This window comes from Rhododendron vialii, chromosome 6a, assembly GCF_030253575.1.
Source record: "Rhododendron vialii isolate Sample 1 chromosome 6a, ASM3025357v1".
Lineage (NCBI taxonomy): Eukaryota > Viridiplantae > Streptophyta > Magnoliopsida > Ericales > Ericaceae > Rhododendron > Rhododendron vialii.
The window spans coordinates 12,099,319-12,119,045 of NC_080562.1; the positions used below are offsets into that span (position 1 = coordinate 12,099,319).

The 19,727-nt window shown below is 37.3% G+C and overlaps 1 protein-coding gene across 1 annotated transcript; it reads left to right on the forward strand.

Moving 5' to 3' along the window:
- Window positions 1-2,313: 2,313 nt before the first annotated feature.
- Window positions 2,314-15,877, forward strand: LOC131328895 (probable pectin methyltransferase QUA2). The gene is made up of 9 exons (XM_058361859.1): window positions 2,314-3,195; window positions 3,982-4,705; window positions 4,801-4,933; window positions 5,626-5,866; window positions 12,063-12,288; window positions 12,439-12,614; window positions 12,971-13,274; window positions 14,373-14,511; window positions 15,347-15,877. Exons 2-9 carry the CDS (start codon window positions 3,990-3,992, stop codon window positions 15,503-15,505), a joined length of 2,094 nt encoding a protein of 697 aa, XP_058217842.1. The 5' UTR covers window positions 2,314-3,195; window positions 3,982-3,989; the 3' UTR covers window positions 15,506-15,877.
- Window positions 15,878-19,727: the final 3,850 nt, after the last annotated feature.

Below are 19,727 nucleotides of genomic sequence, written 5' to 3' on the forward strand. Positions count from 1 at the left end.
ATTTTTTAGACTCCTCTCGTCGAGACGAATGATTAATCCAAAGAATATAACGTAAATCTAACAAAAATTCAAGAAAGACGAACAAATACAAAACGAAGAAAATAATTAAGTTTACAAGAATGCAGCCTAAAAAAACTAGCCACAAGTAGATATGTACATATTTTTAAAAAGTCATTAACTAAAATAAGTACTTGTTTAAAAAAAATGAAAAAAGTACTTATTTTTGAATTAAAGTAATATATTGTGAGAGAATGATCTGTCTCATAACGTAAAATATATATATATATATACTTACTAAAAAATAAGACTCTTAACGGAACGGGGCCTAATAAATTATCGATGAACAATACAAATAGGCGAATGATGCCACTCCCTTTTTTACCAATGTTACTCCCCTTTTTGTCTTGTAGTGTATGAATTTACACAAAGATAGAGCCCATGCATTTTGTGAAAAGTTTATTGCATTGAGAGGTAAATTAGTAAATTCACCTAAAAGACAAAATGAGAGTGGCATTGGTAAAAATGGAAGTGGCATTATCATTGACCTCCGTAATATACATAAAATTATGTAGTTGACACTTTGTTCTTTTACAAGTTCTAAGAAATTTTTTTACGCTCTGCACGGTTCTCAATATCTATCTTTCTCCATTAATTATCACTCATCGCATTTCCACTCTGTTGGTTTTTTTCCCTTTTGCGGTAAGAATTTGTTCTCAAGTTATGACAACATAAGAACAACTTGTTGACGACAACAAAACATAAGAGCAAAACTACATAATTATTCAAGAATTCAAAATTCATGACAATTGTGACTCTATTTTGATGACTTGTAATTACTGTTGGACAGTCTAATGTGTCCGACGTAACCTGTTTTGAATAGTTCTTAACAATTCCCCAACAACACGCGTAATAATGAACAAAATAACCAGTGGAGTATAACCAAATAAATACCAAGGATTTCCTTCATTAAAAAGAATAAAATGACTAAATGCATACATAAGGTATAGTTTCATTAATATTATCGCACGGTATCGCCACAGCACAAAGTTAATTTTTCATTAGTTCCAATTTCACTATCTACAGTGGCGACGACAAGAAATAATATATGGGGTCAACCGACCTCATGAAAAAAAAAAAAAAAAATCTCTATAGTTATATTGAAAATTTTTATAGGCTAACTAATTGCCCCATCAAAAAGTAGGATTGACCCCATTACAGTGTGCAATTCACTAGATAATTTTTTTCATTAACTCACAGAACAACTCATCGCTCCACCTTTTATGAGTATTTTACGATTTAATTTGTACAAAATTATGGTAAATTTATCACAATTGAAAATATTTGTTACAAATACTGTATAGTTATGCGAGTTACTCCATTATAGATAATGAAATTATTTGTATATTTTTTTGAAAACTGAAATCAACATCATCGACATTTTTCTTCGATATCTTCTACTTATTAGTTGGTCTCTTGATTGGTAGCTTGTTGGAAATAAATGATGAATCATTAATTAATATAGATGTCATACTCTTATATTAAAATTTATGCTTGATTAATAAATGACCCGAAATTCATACAATCCTAAAGTCGCCACTGACTATCTATATGTACATTTTTCATTTTTATTTTTGTATTTCTTGTTCATTGATGTTGATTTAGATGTAGCAATCTCATGAAGAATTAGTGAATGAATGATTGTTTACCTGCAAATATTAAAAAAATTGTCTAATAATACTACCATTGACTTGGTTTTTTTTTTTTTTTCCGATCAAAGATTGATTATCCATTGAGGTCCTTTAAAAATCAGATTTAATTTTTTTTTGCGGTAAAAAACAAAAACCGATTTATATATCCTCAATGAGCTACAGGATTCATGCTTTATCATCTTCTAACAAATAGGAGGAGTACATGATTTTTACCCAAAACAAAAAATGTTAGGCCCCATGGAAAGTTTTGGCGTCATTGAACACGAATCTTTACTCCACCCGTGAACACAGAGAGAGCAGTTAAATACATTATACTAGTAAAATGAGAATTAATAAGAGCAATATATATATATACACACACGCACATATATATATATATATATATATATATATATATATATATATATATCCCTATATAAACACAAATACATGGAGAGAGAGAGAGTGGAACAGTGGAGTATGGGTGGAACATTTTTGAGGGATTAGGACGCAAATTTTGTTTTTTTTACCAGGGATTCAGGCTTGGCTTCTGGGTAACATTTATGAGAGGAGAGGTGGAGCCCCATTTTGATCTTTATATCTCTCCGCTAGTGACGGTGTCTCTCTCTCTCTCTCTCTCTCTCTCTCTCTCAGTGTGTGCGTATATAAGTGAGAAACGTAATGGGAGGTTTCCCTTCCCTAATTCCCGGCGCAAGAAGGAGTGTTCAGCCAAATTAATTTAACCCTTTCTCCCAGATCTACATCTTGTTGGGTCGAAGGATCCGCGTGTGTGTGTATGTATGTATGTATGTGTATATATATATAGACGGAGAGAGAGAGAGAGAGAGAGAGAGAGAGAGAGAGAGAACGAGTATTGAAATATTCCAAGAGAGAGAGTGTGACTTGTGATTGTTAAAACCAAGTTTTACTGCTACTAATTCGGGCTTTGGGTTGGGTCTCCTTCTCTCTCCACATTAATAGTGTACTAGTAGTTAATTAGGCGTTGAGGCAATTCTTTTTCTTTTTTTTTTTCGGATTTTGTTTTGGGTACAGAGACGTAATTGAGAATCACTGTTTGGATCGAACTCTACTACTACTACCTACCGGCGATCAAGCGTGTTTTTTATAGAGTGTTAAATTAATTACACTAGCGTATCACATTAATTAATTAGTAGAGAGGGATAGATAGATATTGTATTAAACAGAGGAAGATATATAGATATATATATATATATATATATATAAATATATATATCGTGGCTGCTGTGATTGGATCAACAGTAAACGAATCCCTCTGTTTCCCTCTCTCTCTCTCTATCTGAAATCTGGAAGGTAGAGAGAGAAAGAGAGTGTCAAAGAAGAAGAAAGAGTAGTAGGAGGAGCTGGGAGAGGACAAAAAAAAAACTTCGGTTTTGTGGCGTTAATGACTCATGAAAACAACATCTTAATGCTACGCTGAATTCACGGGGCTTCGATCTTACGCTCTTTCGCCATCTGCATTTTTCAGGTACTGTTTTCTTCTGCCACTGCGTTTTCACTCCTTGTTGTCTACTGGTTTGGATTTATTGGTCACAATCTGTTACATATTCAATTCCTTCAAATGGGTTTTCGACCTTTTTGCTAATCTTTTCTGGGTTCCTCTTGATTTGGATTTATTGGCCGCATTTGTTACATATTCAAGTGTTTCGTATGGGTTTCTTAGTTTTTTGCTGATCTTTTCTGGGTTCCTCTTGATTTTCTTGTGCATTTTCTGGGTTTGAGGTAATTTATCTGGATTGGAATTCATTTGAAATGAAATTCTAGTGCATTTTCTGATAAGGGATTTAATTCTTAATATAATAGATACGAATTGAATGTAGCTTGTTCATCTTTCTCTTACCAAAAAGGAAAAAAAAAAAAACTTGTTTATCTTTCAGCTGTTATCGGAATCTGAATTGCTCAATCTTATTCATTCATTTGCCGATGCTACTCACTCATACTAGCCAGCAGTAGGAGGGTTTAATGATTAGGTTTAAGAAAACATGCCCATGACTATTAGATTTCTGCTCGATACTTCTGGATTTTGTGGATCTTGTGCAGAAAATGGGGAACCTATCTTACCCCAGGACACGGTTTGCTTTCTATAATGGTTTAGCTTATTTCACTAACCAAAGATAAGAACTTATCTGGGTTTCTCTGTTTTATAGTGAATTCTCTTGAATTTGCTCCTTGTGTGCTTAGCTCATCTAATTGAACAACTTTTGAAGGTTTCTTTGCATCTTTTTCAATCCATCTGTTTGGGGGTTTTTTTCAGGCTGGAAAATGTCAAGGCCACTACTTCGAGGTGTATCCGGCGGTGTCCGGTTCGCAGGGAAGAATGATTCCTGGGATGACTCTCAGATGAAAGAGAAAACGGAGAAGGAAGATTTGGATAAAATTCGTCCTTCTCCTGATCATACACACATGTCATTCCGATTTCCTTTTCGGTTACCTTTTCTGGATAATTCACCTTCTAAAAATAGTTTTAGTGAGAATAGTTTCACGACCGATCCCTACGCCACCGGAAGCTTGAGAAGTCGACATAAGTTAACTTTGTTGTTTCTTAAGTTCAGTTTAGTAATGATAGTAATTCTAGCTCTCACTGGATCCTTTTTGTGGACAATTTCAATTACAAGCTCATCAAGAGGCCACATAATACGTGGGAATAGGCGTATTCAAGAGAAACTTGTATCAGATTTATGGGATATTGGAGAGCTCTCTCTAGGTGCTTCAAGGTTTAAAGAATTGGATTTTTGTCCCGAGGAGTCTGAAAACCATGTTCCCTGCTTCAATGTTACAGAGAGTCTTGCTTTGGGTTTTCCTGAAAGTGAAGAGCACGATCGCCATTGTTTACAAGGATCCAGGCAAAATTGCTTGGTTCTTCCACCTGTCAATTACAAGATTCCTCTTAGGTGGCCTACTGGAAAAGATGTCATATGGGTTGCAAATGTTAAAATTACTGCACAGGAGGTACTTTCCTCTGGAAGCTTGACCAAGAGGTGAGTCGAGTGGAGTGTGTTCTTTTCCTTTGTCATGAAAGCATTGAGCATTAGTCCTGAAGTTATTTTTGGGTTTCAATTCTTCTGGGATGTAGGATGATGATGTTGGAAGAAGAGCAGATTTCCTTCCGTTCTGCATCGCTTATGTTTGATGGTGTTGAGGACTATTCGCATCAAATTGCAGAAATGATTGGCCTAAGAAATGAATCTAACTTGTTACAAGCTGGCGTAAGTAGATTTAAATTCCCATTACAGAATCAGCATCTTTGAAGTGTTCTGTTTTATTGCTTTGGCCTACTTCTAGCTCTTGGTACCTCTTGCGGTCATACTATACAATAACGCAAAATCTATGTTGTTCTCAATCATGTGCTGCTGAAATCCTTATCCATGCTAATGTTGATTGGGATACTTGGTTTACCATTCATCGATTTCATCAAAATTATAGTCAAGTGCAAGGATATTGAAAACCTTGCTTCTAGCGCAAACATCATAAAACCATATCATGATTACACTCTTTCCCAACTTATAATTGTTAGTTCATGGGGATGACAAAGTGCGTACCAAATAGTTACTGAGCTTGAGTCCAAATTGAAAGTGGACCAGTCCTTGAAAAGATTCAGTATGGACATTTACTTACCTTATTGTGAAAGAGTCTTGTTGGGATTTTTCAACTAGTTATCAACCGTGTAATGTTTTTTCTCTCCAAGTGATGGATTATTATTCATGTTCGTGTCGACAATGATTAACTGCTAGTTTGGCTAGGACCAACTAAGATTCTTTTGCGTTGATATTGAATTGGCTAAGTACTACTTATAGAAGGAAAAAGAAAGGGCAATCTAACACATTCAACGCTTCACTTCAACGTTTCAGGTCAGAACCATCTCGATGTTATACATTGACACGTTCTCTAAATGTTTCAGGTTAGAAGCATCTTGGATATAGGATGTGGGTATGGTAGCTTTGGAGCACATCTCTTTTCAAAACAACTTTTAACCATGTGTATTGCAAACTATGAGGCTTCAGGTAGTCAAGTTCAACTGACTCTTGAAAGAGGTCTGCCCGCAATGATAGGTTCTTTTACTTCGAAGCAGTTGCCATATTCATCTCTTTCCTTTGATATGGTGCATTGTGCACGATGCGGCATTGACTGGGATCAGAAAGGTACGAGTCAAGTTCTAGTCATGAAAGCAATACTTCATGCTGGATACTCCACATGCTAGATGACTATCTTCATTTAGGATACAAAAATATTGTCGGCATTCAATGCTTTTTATATATAGTCATTCAAATGTTTTTCACTAGAAGACAACAACATCCACTACCAGGTAGGTAAAATGCTAAGAGAGACTTTCACCCCTAGTAATCATAAAATATGGTTAAGTAATGCATCTTCATTTTGTCGTCCTAAATTAATTTGCAAGTCTATGTGCTTCACTTCCGTAAGTCCGAAACTGTTTTTTTGGTTCAAGAAGCTACCATTGTTTTAGAATTTTGATTAATTTTTTGCTGCTTGTTCTACTTAAATTTCCTGGGGCTAGATTGTCGTTCGCCGTTGTTCATGGGCTATACTGTATATCCTCCTAGTATGTATTGACCGCAGAAAATGATCTCTCTCTTGACCGGGGTTGGGTGGTAGTATCATTCGAGTATTTGACATGCTTATCCCGGCCCTTTTTTGACATGCCGTATCCTACACTTTTTGGTCGTATAAAGTTCTCAAATCCTACATTATGCATTTTCTTAGATATGCTTAGGAAGCCGCCCTAAGGTATTTCTTGGCTTTGTTGAGTTGGCTAAGCTATTCTAGGTTGCTGGTAAGAGTAGAGATGCTGCAGATTCTTTTTTCCATTGAAGTCTGATAGGGGTTCTTAATGACTAAATGAATTGCATGTTTATAATAGTTTTGTTTTGGTCAACACTTTTGTACCATTTTAGGAGGGAAGTGTGCAGCCTTTGTTTCTATACTTGTTGCAAAGAAGATATTGAAAATGGCTGAAGTATCGCTGTCCTTAAAGATATATTGATAACGATATCATTTGTCTGATGTCATTTTTGTTAGAATAGAGTTGGACTTAGTCCCACATTGGTTGCTTATGTTATGTAACTAGTCGCCACATAATATAAATAAAGCTCACATGTGTTAGGGTTAGTTAACACCCTATACACTTTTCCTTTCTTTCTCTCACAACATGGTATCAGAGCGGGATCTTAATCTTAATCCTAAACCACCACAACAATCCTAAACCACCGTAGCCTTTGTACATAATCCCTACAATCTTAGCCTAAACCCTAGTCTCTGTACATAAAATCACAATCCTAATCTTAGCCTCTACCTTAACCCTAATCATTAGTTCACAGCTGTTCACCGTCGGTACTGTTCACCGATTACTGTTCATCGTCGGCACTGTTCACCGATACTGTTCATCGTCGGCACTGTTCACCGATACTGTTCACCGTCGTACTGTTCATCGCGCACTGTTCATCATTGTTGGGTATTATTCCGTTACTCTTATGCACTGATTGTTCTAGTAATTTTGGATTTTTTGGTCAATCTACAGTTTATCCTCTCCAATAGATGGTAGTTTGGGTATGTTGAAGTCTGATTTCAATTGTTAGATTGTGTTGAGTTATTTGGTCTATGTTGGCATATGAGCTCTTGGTTGTTGCTTGATATTGGGATTATGTTGTTCGGTGGCTACTTTGGTTTTGTTGGATGCATGCGGTGTCGTGCTCTTGGTCGTTAGCCGGTCAATCAGTTCCTTATTTCTTGTTTATTGGCCGTTTGTTAGTGGAGTATTTGGTTGGTTGATCTATCGGTAGTTGACTAGTTGCCTCTCATTGTACGGTGATATGTTTGCAATGAAATCTGGTTCTGATTTTACTTCCGCTGATTCTGGTGATTTTGGTTCTTCATTTAGCCGTGATTATGGGTACAGTGGTCGTTTTGACCGCGTTTCTGGTGGTCATGGTTTTGGTCGTTGTGGATTTAGTCGTACAGGTCACATGTCAAGGAGAGGTGGCCATAGTCGAGGCCATGGTTATAGACTTTGTACTTATTGTGGGGGAACTAATCATACGGTGGACCACTGCTATGACCTACATGGTTTTTCTCAGGCTCATCGGGTTACTTCTCCCAAGGATATTAGGCAAGCTGCACGCTCCACTGCTATGGTGACTATTTCTATGGAGGAGTACCAACGCCTTGTGTCACTTCAGACAAGTTCCTCCATTGCTACGCTATCTCAGACAGGTTCTTCTAGTGCTTGTATTGCAACTTCTCATTTTTCTGTTCCTTGGGTTATTGATTCTGGTGCATCTGATCATATGACTGGTAATTCTACTATTCTTTCTGGCCATCAGTCTATTGATAAACCATCTCGTGTTACCTTAGCAGATGGTTCTACCACTGATATTACTGGTTTGGGTTCGGTTTCTGTTACTTCTTCTTTGACTTTGGATTCAGTATTGCACGTTCCTCGTTTTCCATTAAATCTTATGTCTGTTAGTAAACTTACTAAATCTTTAAATTGCTCTGTCACATTTCTTCCTCATGGTTGTGTGTTTCAGGATCTCAAGACGGGGCGAAAAATTGGTGGTGGTACTGAGCGTGGTGGTTTATATTACTTTACTGACAATGTTCACCCTAGTTCTGTTGCCTTTCAGTCTTCTGTGTCACCCTATCAACATCATTGTCGACTTGGTCATCCATCCCTTCAGAATCTTAAACGGCTGGTACCTTCATGTAGCCGTGTTGATGCTTTGCCTTGTGAAGTCTGTGAGTTTAGTAAACATCATAGAGTGTCTTTTTATCCTAGGGTTGAGAGTCGCGTAACCCGTCCTTTTCACTTAGTTCATTCTGATATTTGGGGTCCAATGCGTGTTCCTAATGTTTTTGGCTTTCAGTATTATGCTATTTTTGTCGATGATTATTCTCGTGTTACGTATCTTTATCTCATGAAAGAGCGGTCAGAGTTGTCTTCTATCTTTAAGTCATTTTATATGGAAATCAAAACTCAATTTGATACTTGCATTCGTATATTTCGTTCTGACAATGCAGGTGAATATTTTCATAATTCTCTTTCTAAGTTTTTTGATGACCATGGTATAATTCACCAATCTTCTTGCGCTCGAACTCCACAACAAAATGGAGTTGCCGAACGCAAGATTAGGCATTTATCAGAGGTTATGCGTGCTCTATTATTTCAAATGCAAGTTCCTAAGTCTTACTGGAGTTATGCTATTCTTACAGCATGTTACTTGATCAATCGTATGCCATCTAGCGTTCTAGGTGGTCAGATACCCCATACCGTTTTATTTCCTGGTCGCCCTCTCCACTCATTACCCTTACGAGTGTTCGGGTGCACCTGTTATGTTCATGCTCTGGATCCTGACCGGAACAAACTTGATCCACGGTCAATTCGGTGTATTTTTCTGGGGTACTCACGCACTCAGAAAGGGTATAAATGTTACTCACCATCTCTTCGTCGTCATTTTGTTTGTGCTGATGTCACATTTAATGAGTCATTGCCCTTTTACTCGGGTCACAGTACTCCAGTTGACCTTCCTGAGTCTGAGTCTGTGTTTCCTATTTGTGTACCATCTGGTCCTCCCTTGCAGGTGTATGTTCGTCGGCAACAAGTATTAACAGCCCCACAAGTACCAGCCACCACGCCTCCTCCGTCCCAAGATCCGGTTGCACCTTCACCTCCACCTCCACCCTCACCTCCACCTCCACCTCCGCCATCACCTAGTCTTCCTATAGCTCTTCGCAAAGGTATTCGGTCTTGCACATCTCATCCTATTGTTCAGTTTGTTTCCTATGATCATCTGTCTCCGTCCCTTGGTGCTTTTACTACTTCTATTTCGTCCATTTTTGTTCCTAACACTGTTCAGGAGGCCTTATCTGTTTCTGAGTGGCGGACAGCTATGGAGACTGAGATGTCTGCTCTTCATGACAATGGCACTTGGGAGTTGGTTTCTCTTCCACCAGGAATGTCTACTATTGGATGTCGATGGGTATTTACCGTCAAGTATAATCCAGATGGCACAGTAGAACGGTACAAGGCCCGTCTTGTGGCCAAAGGCTATACCCAGACGTATGGCGTTGATTATGCTGAGACTTTCTCTCCGGTGGCCAAGATTAACTCTATTCGCATTCTTATTTCTATGGCTGCCAATCTTGGTTGGCCCTTGTTTCAGTTGGACGTTAAGAATGCATTTCTACATGGTGACCTGCTCGAGGAGGTTTATATGGAGCAACCTCCTGGGTTTGTTGCTCAGGGGGAGCGTTCTCAGGTGTGTCGCCTTCGCAAAGCCCTCTATGGTCTTAAGCAGTCCCCTCGAGCTTGGTTTGGCAGGTTTAGTGATGCTGTGTTGCAGTTTGGTATGCGTCGCTCTCATTCTGATCATTCTGTCTTCTCTATTCAGTCAGATCGGGGAAGAGTAGTGTTGATTGTGTATGTGGATGATATCATTATTACTGGGGATGATCAGAAAGGTATTGATGAGCTGAAACAGTTCTTACAGCGTCAGTTTCACACCAAAGATTTGGGTAAGCTACGATATTTCTTGGGTATTGAGGTAGCAAGATCCAAGGAAGGAATCAGTTTATCTCAAAGAAAGTATACGCTAGATATTCTAGAGGAGACTGGTTTATTAGGAGCAAAGCCTGCGGAGACTCCTATGGATCCAAACGTCAAATTGTGTATTGATCAGGGGGAGATATTTCCTCATCCAGACCGTTATCGTCGCTTGGTAGGCAAGCTGAATTATCTCACCAATACACGGCCTGATATCTCATTTGCTGTCAGTATGGTAAGTCAGTTCATGTCAGCTCCTCGTTTTCCACATTGGGACGCTTGTCTTCGTATTGTGAAGTATCTCAAGGCTCATCCTGGACGTGGCTTGTTTTATCGTTCAAATGGTCATTTGCGTGTCGAAGCCTTTACTGACGCTGATTGGGCAGGATCACCATCTGATAGACGGTCCACAACTGGGTACTGTACTTTTGTTGGTGGAAATTTAGTTACCTGGAAGAGCAAGAAACAAACTGTGGTTGCTCGTTCCAGTGCTGAAGCAGAGTATCGTGCCATGGCTCATACTACATGCGAGATTGTATGGTTGAGAGCTTTGCTCGAGGAGTTGGGGCTTGGTGTACAGTTACCTATTCCTATGTATTGTGATAATCAGGCAGCAATACATATCGCTTCGAATCCGGTATTTCATGAGAGAACCAAACACATCGAGGTAGATTGTCATATTGTTCGGGAGAAGATAGATAGTGGCCTGTTGGCTACCCCTTTCGTGTCTACAGGAGCTCAGTTGGCAGATATCTTCACCAAGTCTCTAGTTAAACCACGTTTAGAGTTGTTACGTAACAAGCTGGGATTTTGTGATATTTATTCTCCAGCTTGAGGGGGAGTGTTAGAATAGAGTTGGACTTAGTCCCACATTGGTTGCTTATGTTATGTAACTAGTCGCCACATAATATAAATAAAGCTCACATGTGTTAGGGTTAGTTAACACCCTATACACTTTTCCTTTCTTTCTCTCACAACAATTTTCTCTTGGTTGAACTTTGGTCCTGAGCTATGTAGCACCAAAGGGCGTCGTGTCCACGTATTGGACACGGGGACACGTATTGGACACGCCACGTGGCGTGTCAAATAATTTTTATTATTGTTTGATAGGGTACACTGCTGGGGACACGCCTGGGGGTCAAAATGTAATATTTTTTAAATTTTTGGGGTTAATATGAAATTATTCAAAACATTTGGGTTAAACTATAATTATGCCTTTGAAATTTTTTTATACAATTTGTGAAATTATTTTCATATACAATGATTCATAATTTTTTTTTATATATATGTACATATTTATTTATTTATTTATACACGTGGTGTGTCCCCCACTGTGTCCGTATCCCCATTTTTTTAGAATTGCCGTGTTCCGTGTTCCGTATCCGTGTCCGTGTCCGTGTTACATAGGTCTTGAGAAATTCATACGTTCACCGTCCTAGATGTTGTAGATATAGAGATTAAAGGCAAATACAATGGTATTTTGTCATCATTGTGCATGAGTAAGAGCTGCAAGTTCTCTGGGCTATAATTTCGTCAATAAGTCTAGAAATTTAAACATATTTTCTAAAGCTTATACCATCATTCTCGTTCTTATTTTATCGGGACCCCTCATTTAAGTGTTTCTTATTTATGCAACTATCATGGTTCATGTGTTGCTTTGGTTTGCTGTGAGCTTCATGTTTTAATTGTTCTGGAGTATTAAGTATAGAAGATTTAGTTGGTTTCTTGGCGCTTGGTCAGGAAGTTAAATTTTAGATACTTTTTTCCATGTTGTGCAGAGGGTAATCTTTTGATTGAAGCAGATCGAGTATTGAGGCCTGGTGGATACTTTGTGTGGACTTCACCACTTACCAATTTGCAGGGTTCCCTTCGCAAGAAAGAGAATCAGAAAAGATGGAATTTTGTGCGCACTTTTGCAGAAAGTCTCTGCTGGGATATGTTGCCACAGCAAGATGAGACTGTCGTGTGGAAGAAGACAAGTAAAAAGGCTTGTTATGGTTCCAGGTTAGGTGACTGATCAATTGTTCATTTATTTTCATTTTACATCTAAGGTAACAAATATTTTAAAAAATTGACATGTTTCTACTTATCTCGAAAATTTGGATCTAATCCCGTAAAGGCTTAAAATATACTGATGTGTTTCTATATTTCTAGGAATTCTGGATCAAAGCCCTCCCTCTGCAGTAAGGCACATGATGTTGAGACTCCGTATTATCGACCACTCCAATCCTGCATAGGAGGAACTCAAAGTCGTCGATGGATTCCTATTGAAAAAAGGCCGACCTGGCCTTCTAGGTCTAAATTGAACTCTGATGAACTTGCAATCTATGGTAATTTCTTTGTTGAGTATAACGTTTCCCCCCTGAGAATCCTATTTAAAACAGCATGGAGGACATAAAAGGAATTTTGTTACATCAGCAGTAAGTAGGGCCGGCTATCTAGCAAAGACGCAAAAGTTTTTGCTTCAGACCTCATTTTGGAAGGCCCTAATTGCGTAAAAAAACAAATTTCAGATAAGAGATACTATAAAAACTTTAGCAGAAGTGAAAAGCCCATTTTAGATAGTGTCAATGATTGCCCATTTTAGATAGTTTTTGCTTTTGATAAAAAATTTCACCCTCGTTAATGCTTAATATCTTCACCCTCATATTCTGCTTAATTGTGTCAATGATTTCCTCACTTATAGGTGTGTCTCCTGAAGACTTTGCTGAGGATACCCAGAACTGGAACTCAGCTGTTCGTAACTATTGGTCTCTTCTGTCTCCGCTTATATTCTCGGATCATCCAAAGAGACCAGGTGATGAGGATCCTTCTCCGCCTTATAACATGCTCAGAAATGTGCTGGACATGAATGCCCGCTTTGGTGGCTTCAATTCTGCGTTGTTGGAAGCTGGGAAATCTGTTTGGGTAATGAATGTGGTCCCTACAAGTGGGCCCAACTCTCTTCCGTTAATACTTGACAGGGGCTTCGTTGGAGTATTACATGATTGGTAAGTTCTACCTTTCTACATCCAAGAATTCTACGTTTTGTGACCTATGGAAACTGCTACTGCATCAAATTTATTGCTTGCCGAACAACAACTTATTTGTAGCAGTCGAAATATGAAATAACACCAGATGGCTACTTTAGACTAATTGATGGACTCTGCTGTTAGAGTTTTTTTTTCTAAAGGGACCAAGTTGTCTCCTGATCATCTTGATAGAACTCCTAAACTTTTTATCATTGAGAGGACTTTGGCCTGGTGTTCTTGTTCTTGAATTTACACCGCTGTAATTGGTAAATGTCTTAATAGAAAAGAGTGTGGAGTTCATCTACCTTGTCCTTGTGGTACATCATACATGCATTCCAATTCTTTAGTTTAGTGGAAATAACACCTTGCTGTGTTTCGTTTGGGTTTTGAGGGTAATGGGTGGAGAGGGTGAGAGAAATGAGAGTAATAATTTGAGAGAACTTATTGGGGACCGTGTGCAAAGAGAGGGGGTGGGTCTAGTCTAGAGACCCAAAGCAAACACATTCGTAGCTTTATGACATGGATAAAGTAAAACGGAAACCACGAACAGAGAAAGATTAGGGAAGGAATATGAAGGGGAAAAGAGAAACATATTATCAAGTTGAAGTAAGAATTTTCAGAACATTTGGTAGTCTTCTTGTGAGTCTTATTATTCACCAATGAAATATTTGTCTGTAACTGAAATTGTAGCGGTGGATCTCCTTTGTTTAATTAAAATTTCAATGGTATACATTTTTTCCTCGTATATTGTTCGATACATGTTACCTAGTCAAAGTGTTTGAATTATTCCAGTTAGTAATTGTTGTGTATTGAGATATTTGGCTGCATCTAAAAGTGTTTACAAAAATGTGTCACCCCTTCTTATTGGAAATGTCAGTGCTATACAACCGCGACTCATATATTGGTGGAACTGTGTTGGATTTGTTACCCACTGTGTATTAAAAACCTCAGGTCTGGCTAATTTATTAACTGTGCGTGTTTGGTATTCTGGATCTATTCGTTGTTCCATCTGATAAACCTGTATGGTCCTTTTATATTTCTGTTTCTTTTGCGTCATTCAAATTTCTTATCTTGTAGGTGTGAAGCATTTCCAACCTACCCTAGAACATACGATATGGTGCATGCTGAAGGGCTTTTATCACTTGTAACTGTTCAGCAGCGCCGGTGCACCTTGTTGGATCTATTCTCTGAGATAGATCGGTTACTTCGTCCAGAGGTACAGTAATCTTTTGTTCCTATTTCTTGTTACTCAGGTGATAGACATGCATTGGTCTCCTCATTTTTACAATCAGTCGAAAGTTGAAAACGATGGCATTAACTTACAAAGGATACGACATAAAAAGGACAACAAAAATCAGACCGTTCACTTGAATGCTTACTAAGGTGATAAGGTTAGTTGGATATATGACGGTGTCCAGTGGTTTCTTACCCCTCAATTTTCCTTCGGATGGCTGAGATTGACAAAGAGTGGTAGTACTCTTTAGCAGAGAAAATGATGTAGGACATTTTAGCTTGGTTGAACGCTGAACACATTTTTTTCCTGCACTTTTTAAATAAAGTGCAGAGCAACTAGTTTTGTGAGTTTGCTTTGTTAATATTCTTTAAGTTTTTTGCTTCAGATCCATCATAGAGGGTAAAAAGTTAAGCTTTTTCTTGTGGGACTTTTACAACGAATCCATCGTGGTTTGGTTGCATTAGCTATTTGAGATCACTACGAAACCATGTTTTCCATTTTAAGCCATGGGGATGTGAGTATTTTCAATCCTCAGTTATCGTTTGTTTTAAGGTCTTTAAAGTGTGAAAGGGCCAAATCATTTGGGATGGATTTCGTAGTTTTTGAACCTCAATTTGGTCCGAAGGCAAACTTGATAACCTCCAACAATAATTTCAACCTTACCTCTATTTTACAAGAACTTTTACGTGTCATTCTTTCTATTGTTTCTGCATTTGTTGCAAGGCTCTCCTGGTTTCCATTTCACTGAGTTGTTAAATTAACTCTACTTTTCACCTCATGCCCTTTCTTACATTTCGCTAATCTCGGTGCTGTGCAGGGTTGGGTGATATTCCGCGACTCAGCCTCTCTCATCGAAATAGCAAGAGCTCTAGCGACAAGATTGAAATGGGATGCACGAGTCGTAGAAATCGAGAGCAACAGCAATGAGAGACTACTCATATGCCAGAAACCTTTCTTCAAGAAACAACCGAACTAAATACGAACATTCTGTGAGGGAAGCCTCTGAATAGGTAGATCATTAAATTCATATATTCATTTTGTGGATCTAAATTAAGCGTCATAATGTTTGTCCACCATCGGAGATGGCGGAATGAGAAGTTTTGGACAAAAGAGGGAAAATGAAGAGAGAGCATAAGGAAACAAGTGGTCACAACTCCTGTGGAGCCGTAAGGCGTTCATAGGGCCCCTGTAATTAAACAATTTGAAAGGTGCAGAGAGGGGGAAAAAAAAGTATAGGGTTGTATTTAATTTACGTTGTTTTATGTCTTTTTTGAACTATACACCCACACAATGAGTTAGATGTGGTGAAGATGATTTTATACAATAAGGCTTATCCCATTTTATTTTATTTCGCACTCGTTGGCTATTTCATTTGATTTTAGTACTATGTGCTACATAAAATCCTTGGCTCCTGCGATCGTTTATCTTGTAACACTATGTTTGGGTCTTGTATCTGCAAAAGGAAAAAAAAAGAGAGAATTCGTAGGGAAAAAGAAGAGTGCAATTTTTCTCTTTTGGATGACTCAGGAAGTCCGCTTGTTATTCTATTGATGGTGTGACCAGAAAATGGAAATCAGAGTGAACAAGCGATTGAGCTTTTTAATTTTAGTTTCTTTTTTTATATAAAAAATTAGCCTAGGGTCCACTATAGCATGTTTTTAACTCACTAGGTCTACTGATCAAGTTTTTAACCCACTAAGTCCACTAATATGTATTTGGTAAGGCATAAAGTCTACTACATTTAAAAAGAGAATTATTGCCTGACAGAATTACCCTTCCATTCAAATCTCATCAATTTAGCCCATTATCCTCCCATTATCCCTTCTAGTTTTGCAAATCATGCCAATCACGGGTATATCTCTCTCTCGTCTCTCTCTATTTGGAATGTTGATCACGCCAATCACGGATCTACTGATCTTGATATAGTTTCGTATGTAACGTTGTTGTACTTATATAACGTTATATAACAGTCGAAGATTCTCCTTTTCTGATACACTATATATAACGTTATTGTACATATATAACGTTATATATTCTCCTTTTTAAGAGTTACATATATCTGTGTAACATTGTACAAATTTTGATATATGACCATGTATTTCGATTATTTGATTTTTTTATTACTGAATAAAAATATAAGGTTATAATTCTGCTTTTCATCAATCATTTATTGATTTGGTCCGCGTAGCGGCCTCTCTGACTTGCTTCTGATATATTTGGAATTTTCTGAATAAATATATAAGGTTATATAACCTGTATCATCATATAACCATATTAAAAAGCATACCACGTAGAACCATCTATTCACACACAGTTTAACCAACATTGATATATACTGTCAATCGACATTGATATAACCATATATACTATCAATCGAATTCCTAACTTAATTCAACCATACCATACACCAACCTATCAAATATATATAACCATATATACCCAGCGTTCACTTTTAGTTTTCTAAGAAACATATAGAATGGATCGAATCAAACGGAGGAGATTGACGGCAATGGGGATGAACCGAAGGGTTTCGACAGCGACGAGGATGCAGAATGACGGAGATGAATCGAACGAAATCGGAGATTGATCGACGGCGACGAGGATGTGAAACAAAGGTGAACAACTACGACGAGAATTTGACGACGATGGAGAAACAAAGCCGAACAACTGCGACGAGTGCGACGGCGTCCGACCGAAACGAAGGGCAACAACGGCGACTATTGGTGAACAAGATCGATTGTTGGTGGACGACAGAGATTGTCTGAAGACGACGACAAAGAACGCCGACAACAACAGACGATGGAACGGAGGAGCACACCGTCTCCATTTTTTTTCCTCTCAGCCTGGTTTATTTTGGAAACGGGGGGAGGGGGGGGAGGGGGGAGGGGTTTTATAATGGGAACTGAAATTTTCGGATAGAAATTTTTTGAAATGGCTAAAAAAATGGGGCAAAACGTTTTTGAAAGCAGGTGTATATTAGACTAACCAGGGTTATTATATCTTTACTAATATGTTAGTGGACTTAGGAGGTTATAGAATTTAGAAGTGGACTTATGGGGTTTGGAAAGTGGTATAGTGGACTTATGAAAAATTCTCCCTTATTTATATCCTCGGTAAATTTGATAACTGTAAGTACTACTACTACTACCTCTGTCCCAAGATAAATGCTTGGTCCGTAAAATGATGACTTAAAAATAATACGTTTTCTACAAGAAAAAATTCAATTTTTTTTTCATAAATTAAAAGAATTCATGAATATCTAAAAAATTATTGAAAAAAGTTTGAATTGTATTATTAATAGGCTACTGAATTTGCCACTCTTTTTTTTGTTAACGCCACTCCTCTGCAAGTGTATTTTTGGTGCAAAAATACACTTGTAGGGGAGTATAAAATAGGGAGTGACAAAATCATTTTCCTATTTTTAAGTTCTCATCTAGTCATTTTGCAAACTGGACGTTAATTTTGGGACAGAGCTGGGACCTAACCTTGGTTACTACTCCTACCTTTTAGAGCATCAGCAGTGGAATAAGCAAATGTGAATAATTAAAACATGCCACATCAGATTTTGATTATCCATTTAGAGGTTGCTAAAGTTAACAATATCAAATCTCACATTGGTTATTTTTTGCCCATAATCAAAACCAATGAGTTCTCCAAACTTTTTTCCTTTATTTTACGCATATTTAAAAAAATAGTTTTTGAAGGAAAAAAAACAGTTTATGTTAGAAATAGTTCAAAAAAAATAGTTTTTCAAAACAAAAAATATTTTTTCAAAAAACACACACTTTGTTCACTTAAAAACTGTAAATACAACACAAATAGTTTTGAAATTTTAAAAACAACAGTATAAATACAGTTTTTAAAAAACAGATTTTGTGTAAAAAAGCAATTTTCTATAAAAGAGTTTTGAAATTTCAAAAACAATTTTTTGAAAAATACACTTTATTTACTTACAGTTTTTAAAAATTTTGAAAAAATTGTTTTTTGTAAAAAAAAAGTTTCTAAAAAAAACAAAAAAAAAATTGAAAGTTGCAGTTTTTTTTTTAAAAAAATTGAAAATATTATTTTGAGAGAGAGAGAGAGAGAGAATGAAAGAGTAAAGGTTTTTGGGTAATATTGGTTTAGTTGATTGAGAGATGAAATTTGGTTATTGACAAAATATTGCTAACTTTGATTATTGAAGAGCCAAAATTTGATGAGTTGTTAAGAGGTTGTTAGGTTTGGTTATTCTAACGTCAGCATTTTTTGATCCAATATTGCTAACTTTAACAATTTTTTGTTTTGTTTATTCTACTGTAGATGCTCTTACTAGTTTGAGTTTTATATCTAAGAGCAAGTTTATCAGTAATTAGGTAAAAAAAACTTGTGAACAGTGCACATTTTTTATTTTATCTACTCATATTTCTTTCAACACTACACCAACACTATCTATTTAACCTATCATCTATTAAAACATACTTCTTTCTTTCTCAAACAGTGCAACAAAGTACAGTTTTAAAAAAAAGAGAGAGAGAGGGACGGAGAGAGGAGAGAGAAAATAATGTTACATATTACACACGTGATGAACAATTGCTAGGTAAAAGTGCTGAAGCACCGTTCACAAATTCATTTTAGTTCTTTGTTTACTTAATCTGGTGTAAAATTACTTTTCCTCTTTTGATGAATTAAAATGACTATAAAATTAATTTAACTTTACTGGTAAAGTTGCTCTAAAGGTGGTTGGGATTCTCCTTTAGTAATTTAAAAGCAAAGGACAAGAGCAACAGAGGTAAGAGGTAGGGCAGGGAAACCAGAAAGGACTGGGATTATTTGACTCCTCAGTAAACATGGCTTCTGAATTTCCCAGAATAGGAGAGCCATTAAAAATCACCTGCGGAAGGAAATGGGAGCTAGACTGGCTCAGGTCGTACATGGCCAAAGCCTCAGGGGCGGCAATTCGGGCCCACTGTAGTGCTGTTTTTTGTGTCCCTTGTTTAAACGAGGCTGAACTACCTTTCAGAAAAATTGAAAAATGAGGCTGAGAGCACCCTTTTGCCAAATAGTAGTACTCCGTATCTACTGGCCATTGCATCTTATTACTACTTGGTCCACAAAAATTATACGAAATTCAATCCATGAAAAAAAATGAATGGTCTCACTTTCATAAATTGAGTTTCATGTATTGTACCAATTCTCTTTGATTAATTTGTATGGAATCT